This window comes from Curcuma longa, chromosome 10 (genome assembly GCF_044706935.1).
Source record: "Curcuma longa cultivar G26 ecotype Majalengka, Jawa Barat chromosome 10, ITB_CL_G26_1.1, whole genome shotgun sequence".
Lineage (NCBI taxonomy): Eukaryota > Viridiplantae > Streptophyta > Magnoliopsida > Zingiberales > Zingiberaceae > Curcuma > Curcuma longa.
Genome location: NC_133870.1, coordinates 9,732,876 through 9,740,932, shown reverse-complemented (window position 1 = coordinate 9,740,932; position 8,057 = coordinate 9,732,876). Strand labels below are relative to the sequence as shown.

The following is an 8,057-nucleotide window of genomic DNA, read 5'->3' as shown; positions in this document are numbered from 1 at the left end:
ATTTTGATAAACTTTCGGCTACATGCTACCATAAATTTATTAAAATTTATAAATTTCATTTTAGTATTTAATCCTCGACTCCACATCTTTTTTTTATTTCAGCAAAAAAATTAAAAAAAACAATTTTATTATCAAAAAATATTTAAAATAGCACTTTATATTTCAAAAATACTTTAATTTCAACAGGGTTCTAATATACTCAAAATCATTAAGTAGTTATAGTTAAAACTATTTTAAATTAGTTAAAAATGTTTAAATATTAGTAAAAGTTGTTTTAAATTAATTAAAATTATTTAGAAATAAGAATAATTTTGATTAAAATTTTGGTTTCGGTATTTTACTGAACCACGTAAGCAAGTTTCAAAATTACCTAAATCACATACTAAATTTTTATAATACCCAAATCATATATCATATTCCCGAAATACTACTCTTTCTTTCTAGGTTCATGGATCAATTTTATTCAAAATTGACTTATGAATTTAGAGAACTCTGAATTACTTCAAATCAAAACCAATATACTCCTAAAAATCTCTTTGATATATTTATGCCCTCGAGTCTAAATTAGATATCATAAATTAAGAATAATAAATTTTTAAACTTATAAAGGTTCAATGTAATTTGTTACAAACTCATTATAAGACTTAGGACAACACCACTAATAGGTTCTTAGGACTCTCCTTGTTCAAAAAATATTAAACTTTTAAATTTTCAAATAGTGTAGATTCATTAGTTAGTTTAGTTCCAAGCTAATTGATAAACGTAAAACTCCTAATCACTTCAAATCAAAACTAATATACTTTTAAAAATTTTCTTAAAATACCTATGTCTTATATCTGAATTTGATAACGTAAATTGAGAATAATAAATTTTTGAATGAGTAGAATAAAAAATTAAAGATATACTCTTAATTTAATTTAATATTCTTATTGGAGATTTTGGTTAGGAGTAATTTGAAATTCTCTAGATATATCTGTCAGACGAAACTAATTGAGAGAAAGAGGAGTATTTGGGAATATGATATGTGATTTGAGTATTATAAAAGTTGGATATATATATTATTTATATAATATCAAGATTAAAGGTGAGCAAAAGTTCAGTTAAATTGAATAAATCGATCAAATTTAAAAATATATTTTGATTATTTATAAATTTTATTTAAAAAAAACTGATTATATTAGTTAATTTGGTTCAGTTTCGATTTTAAAATCTTTTATTCGATTATATCAAATAAATCAAATAAATAAAAATAAAAAATAATCGATAAATTACTAACTAAATGAATGTATAAATCTCTAACTAATTTATAAATTTCTCATAATACTTAAAAAATTAGATTAATTTGATTTTCAACTAAATTAATTAATATTTTATCAGTTTAATTTATTCAATTTTTATTTTAAAATTTGATCGATTCGATTAATTTAAAAAATTTATTTTATTCAATTTTGATTAATTATTTTTAATTATTTTTTAGCGAATCCTCACTCCTGATCAAAACTTACCGTTAGTAAAATGTCAAAGTTTTATGTTGTAGTCCTTTTGATTTTTTTTAAAAATAAAAATATCCATAATGGAAATGATCTTAAATAATGAGTACTTGAACCCGGTGTTGCGAGCGAAGACAGAGTACTTTTTTTTTTAAATACAAATATCCATAATTAAGAGTAATTAAGAGTGAATATTCGATTAAAATAGAATCGAATCAAATCGAATTAATTAAAATCGAACCAAATTTATTATTTTTGAAATAACCAAATTGATTAAAATTTTAAATAAAAATCAAAAAAATCGAACAAATAAAATATCGATTATTTTAGTTTTCGACCGAATTAATCAAAATAATCAAAATTTTTAAATATTATGAAAATAAATTTTACTAATTAATTAAAAATTTATAAATTTACTTACTTAAAAATTTATAAATTATTTTTTTATTTTAATTAATTTAATTTATTTGATTTAATCGAATATAAAATTATAAAATTAAAATAGAACCGAATTAATTGGAATAACTAATATTTTTAAAAAATAATTAAAATTTTTAAATAATCAAACTGAATTTTTAAATTTGATTAATTTATTTAATTTAATTTAATTTTTACTTTTTTTTTATCATAATGGAAGATTCGGAAATTTATTTTTTTAAAATACAAATATCCATAATAGAAGACCCGGCATCGCAGAGTATTTGGTACAAAGCTGTACGGGTGGGGTTGGCCGCGGAGGTTTTTAAATACGGGTTCATGGGAATTTCGAAAAAGGAGACAAAATTTTTTTTTTCTCTTCGTCTCTCGTAGTGGAGGTAGAAGAGAAGCTCTTGAAGGAGAAGGAGAAGCCGAAAGGGATTCAGACGGTCCTTGGTGGTGATCGGTTAGGGAAGCGGAAGCCGCCGAGTGCCTCGTTGCTTCTCGAACCCTCGTGTTCAACTAGAGGTTGGCACCGATCTGTTCTCCGCCGTCTCTTCCGGTTATTTTTTCCTTCCAGCATTTAAATTTTTGGTAGATTTTTGTTCCTTGAGGAATGGATCCGGAGAGCACTAACTTTCAGCGTGGATATCGTCGATTGTGCATTTATTGTTTTACTTGATTTTGAGTTAGATTTTTTTTAGGGAACTCTTGGATTAGCCCGAACGACAGAGTCATTACTAGGCAGGCTATTTTTTCTCTTATGGATTAGGAGAGTAATGTAGAAGACAAATCCTTTGCGTCTTTGGATTTCCGAAGGCCTTCGGTCTAATCACATCATTACGAATCCAAAATAGCAGTTAAGCATATTTCAATTAATAAAGATTTATCATATAATTCATATTCAGTACTAGTTGTTACCATAACATTATATACTATAAAACCCTATAAATAATTTGTATATATAGTTCTATTCCGCTATAAGAAATATTACAGCAAATTCTACGTCCATGGTATCAAAGCAATTGAGCCATTGAGATCAATTACAGCCGCCTGCAGTCACCCTTCTCTATGTAACTGCAGCCACCTGCTAGTCACCCTTGTTTGCGTGACTTTGGCCACCCACGACCATCCTCCATGGGACCATAGCTGATAGCAAGCCAGACTTCTCCGTGCGACTATAACCGACAGTCGGCCCTCCTATGTGCAACCAAAGTTGTGACCTCTCTTCTTCATGTGATCATAGCCGATTTTCAATCACCATCCTTTGTGTGACTTTCAATTGCTCTTCAACATGTGTCCTCTTAGTGACATTTATACGCAATGGCCTCAAGTTTCACTTGATATCCTCTCTCAAGAATTTTGGTGGTCTCTACATTATTCATCAAACTAGCGTACATTACTAAGTGATTAAGGATCTAGATTGGCGCACGACAATGACTACAAAATTTGATACTCCCCTCTACAATGAAACATAAAATTTACGTCCTAAATTGCTCTATGAATGTTGTGGGCTCAAAATGGGTTTTCGAGTATTGAGTTGATAATTTCTCTAAACATCATAAAGCTTGGGTTGTGGTAAAGTGATTCCATCAATAGCTAAGTATCCATTTAATGACACTTATAGTTAATCATTAAAATTACAATTGTTAGACTACTATTATTTACAGACAACAACTCTAAGTGGCTGCAACGACTTCTAGATATTTCCATTGCCTTTTTTCATTGTCACCTCAAAGAAGTTATTTTTATAGAACACCTTGGTGAACAACGAGGTTTACTCATCTGCAATTTCTCACACATGATTTTAAACTCAAGGTGGTTTTGGTTCTAAGGCTGACTCTTCTCTCTTCTATAGGCACAACAAGCTCTATGATATATAATCTTCTTTTTAATAATCGATAATGATAAAGAAAGCATCAACACTCTACTTCTATCTTAAATAAGAATTCCTAGTTGAGACCTAGGCAATGCTGACTTCTTTCTTGGCGATGAACTTCTTTCACATTTAGCAATATGTATTCTATCAAAGTAAATATATGTTTTTGGCTTCTTCAATGAGCCAAAATGGATGATACACACCCTATCTTTGGATCAATTATAATAAGTAGCCTTTTTGCGTTTTCCACTACGATGACTGATCAAACTTGTTTTGGAGCCTCATAATATGTTACACATCCTGATATTGTCTTTGCCATCAACCATACTTGTTAATTCATGCCTGCACCCAATGAGAAACAATGTGAAGGTGTTAAAAAGAATTTGTCACTACCTTCAAGGCACTATTTTGATCTACTAGTGGATTTGCTATATTTCTTAGACATAATTTAATATAACGTCACTTTTAAAAGCAAGATACCATGTCTCAATCTAGTATTGAAGTCAAATGCAAAGCTATTGATAATGTAACTTTTAGGATCATTTGGCTTCAATCTATTCTCTTCGAACTAATGCCCACCAAACATGTGGGAATTGACTTTCACTTTGTTTGAGAATGGATGACAAATCAACAACTCTTTGTATTATAAATCTTTACACACAATCAAATTACTTATATCTCCATCAAACCATTAACTAGGCAACGATTTAGACTATTGACTGACAAACTCAACGTGTGTCACCTCCTTTAGTTTGCAGGTTATGATGACAACAATATGATTCCAAAATAGTAGTTAGGAATTGAATTCTCAATTCCAATAAATAATGTTTTACAATATAATTCCTATACTTGTTGTTGCTATAATTATGAGATTCTATATAATGGCCTATTTGGCCACAACAATAATACAACAAATTCTATTTTCATTCTTCTTCTTCGTTCCTCGTCTCTATTTGCTCAGGGTCTTCTTCTTCTTTCTGTGTCTGAGTTGTTGAGATCTACGAATCATGATGCATCCCTTCTGAATGCTGTATCATCAAGTTTGCTGCTATTTAGTTGGTACCAAGATCAAAGATTTAATTTAGAAGTCGGTAGTTGATTTATCTAACTGATGCTACTTGCATTTTCCATTTATCTAATGTAGATTAAGTTGATTGATGCCCCTTTTGATTGTTTTTTGTTTAATTATAATAAGTTTTAAAACTCCAAGGAATTCATTCATTAGATCTGTGTTTTTGGTTTCTCAGGTTTGTTCTTTAATTCTGGTTTAGCAGGGGTACTCTAAGTTTAAGTTTTCCACCATGGTTCTCTCTGTGGCGGCTTCGGCCTTCTTTCCTGCCTCTTCTTCGGCCTCTGTGTCAACAAAATCAAGGGCCATCAATGATGGACCTGACAACTTGGGTATCCAAGGCATTGTAGCCAAGCCTGCCTTGTCATCTGGAGCCATGCAGGTTAAGGCACATGCCCAAGCACTTCCGAAGATCAATGGGAAAAAGGCCTTCCTGGAAGCTGAATCCCAAATAGTTGAGGAGGAAGCTCCCTCATCCCCGAGGACATTCTACAACCAATTGCCAGATTGGAGCTTTCTTTTTGCTGCCATAACTACTGTCTTCCTGGCGGCAGAGAAGCAGTTTACACTAATTGATTGGAAGCCTAGGAAGCCTGACATGCTTACTGATGCATTTGGGCTTGGGAAAATCATGCAGGATGGAATGGTTTTTAGGCAGCATTTCTCCATTAGGTCATTCGAAATAGTGGCAGATCAAACTGCTTCTATAGAGACGTTGATGAACCATCTACAGGTTTGGTGGATTATTGCTTGATTCACATTTTTTTTTCTTTTGGTTTACTAACTCTTTCATTTGGTATATATACCATGTAGGAAACTGCTCTTAACCATGTAAGGAATGCTGGGCTCATGGGCGCTGGCTTTGGTTCAACTCCTGAAATGAGTAAGAGAAATTTGATTTGGGTTGTCACCAAGATGCAAGTCCTTGTTGAACAATATCCTTCCTGGTATATTCTGTTTTTATATCAGAATTTTTGTTTTTTCTTTTTTTTCTCACAAAACAGTCGTTGCTTGAATATTAAGTGAGCTTGTATGCATGGGTAAATTCTTTGTGATTCATTATTTGTTTTCTAATTGTTAGTTTGTTCTACTACAATCTTGCTCCAGTATTTGAAGGTACAAATTTCCTAATTTTCTTGTAATTTCTTGGCTCAAGTGTCAGTTGTTCATAATATAATTTCATTGAGTTCTTACTTGCTATGATTTTGAAGTTGACGAATAGTTGAGAACTTAGTACATGTTTTTGTATATATTCAGCTTTGCTGTGTTGTTGAAACTCACTAATTATTGCCATTGGAAAGATTTGCCTTTTACAAGCAAACTATTTGAGTTTGACTGTAGTGTTACATATCTTGTCAGCTTCTTTCATTTGTTATGCATGTGGAACCTGAGCCTTCTTTATCTTTTTGATCAAGTTGAGTTATTTTTAATCTTTATTTTATTTTCTGAATAATAACAAATAATTTAATGATTTGAATATTATAAGTAATACAGCTTGTATAGAGTTCAATAGAGGATATGATTCTTGCAGCTGCACTCTAAAAATAATTGGGACTTTTCTTTTTGTTTTAGATAAATGATTCAGTTATACTTTGTTGCTTTGCTCAAGTTGATTATTTTGCACATTTTCATGTGTTGTCCATTACTTATGCCTATTTTTTCTTGATTGCTTGATTGGTCATATTGATTTGTGATGTATTAGTATTACTGCCAATTACCTATGCCTTGAATGTTTCTCAATTGCTTGATTAACAAATTAACAAACTGCTTTTTTATGTATGTCTTTCATAACATTCTATGTTTTCATTTTTTCCTTCTAAATTTGTGTTTTCTATCTATTTTCAGGGAAGATGTTGTTCAAGTAGATACATGGGTGGCTTCATCTGGGAAAAATGGGATGCGTCGAGATTGGCATATTCGTGACTATCATACAGGCCAAACTATTCTGAGAGCAACAAGGTTGGTTCCTGTATATACCTTATTTTTGTTTTCATAGTTCAGAGATTTAAAAATTTGCAAGTATGAATACTTAATTCTTTGAAAATTTGATGTGACTTATCTGATTTTTGTTTTCCCATCATCATGTAGTGTTTGGGTGATGATGAACAAACAGACTAGGAGATTGTCGAAAATTCCAGAGGAGGTTAGAGCAGAAATAGAATGCTATTTTATGCACCGTAATCCTATTATAGATGATGATGGCAGAAAACTTTTGAAGCTTGAGGATGACACTGCTGAATACATTCAAACAGGGCTAACTGTAAGTATGCGATCTTCATCTTTAGTTCTTACTGCATGTGTATAAATTTTCATCCCTTTTGTAATCATCTTCCCTCTGTAACCAAACGCAGCCTCGATGGAGTGATTTGGATGTCAACCATCATGTTAACAACATCAAATATATTGGATGGATTCTCGAGGTAATTTATCTTATTTTGCACATGATATTTATTTGACGCGTAATTAACATTTGGAAACCACAAGTCTACCATTGCACCCTAATTTTTCTGTACACCATTGAATTATTCCCCATTTTCATCTTTTTTTCGATTATTACTTGCATCACTTAATAACACCTTGAAGGATGCTACTATGTCTTGATTTTTATCCTGCAGAGTGTACCAGACTCAATTCTGGAGAGCCATGAGCTTGCAGGCTTGACAATGGAGTATCGGAGGGAATGTGGGAGGGACAGCGTGCTGCAGTCACTCGCTGCTGTCTCCAGCAGCAGCGTCAATGGCTCGCCGGAGACTGGCATGGAATGCCAGCATCTTCTACGGCTGGAGGACGGGTCAGAGGTTCTGAGGGCTCGAACGGAGTGGAGGCCCAAGTATGCCCAACGTCTCCAAAACACAGGGCCCAACAAGTGATGAGAGGATCAGTCGTTGTCACTTAAACTGTACTGTTGAGTTAGCAACCAAACCTTTTGTTTTCAAAACAAAAAATTGGATACGTAAATTCGATCGAAATAAAAAACCATTTGAATTAGACTACGGGACCTCATCAAAACATTGAATTAAGAATAAATCTTTCTTGTTGATTTATTGATTAATTAGAAAAAAAAATGTATAGATTGTAGTAAAAAACAAATTACAAGAAAACATAGCTTTAAAAATAGATTTAGATAAATTAGAGATAGATTTACTACAAAATTATTATACGTTTTACTTTAATAAAATATAACATTAAAAAAAATTGAGAC

The 8,057-nt window shown here is 31.6% G+C and overlaps 1 protein-coding gene across 1 annotated transcript; it reads left to right on the top strand.

Moving 5' to 3' along the window:
* Positions 1-2,398: 2,398 nt before the first annotated feature.
* Positions 2,399-7,746, top strand: LOC141836376 (palmitoyl-acyl carrier protein thioesterase, chloroplastic-like). The gene is made up of 7 exons (XM_074723849.1): positions 2,399-2,435; positions 5,058-5,588; positions 5,669-5,802; positions 6,701-6,814; positions 6,944-7,115; positions 7,207-7,275; positions 7,471-7,746. The coding sequence occupies exons 2-7, from the start codon at positions 5,088-5,090 to the stop codon at positions 7,723-7,725; spliced, it is 1,245 nt and encodes a 414-aa protein (XP_074579950.1). The 5' UTR covers positions 2,399-2,435; positions 5,058-5,087; the 3' UTR covers positions 7,726-7,746.
* The last annotated feature ends 311 nt before the right edge of the window (positions 7,747-8,057 follow it).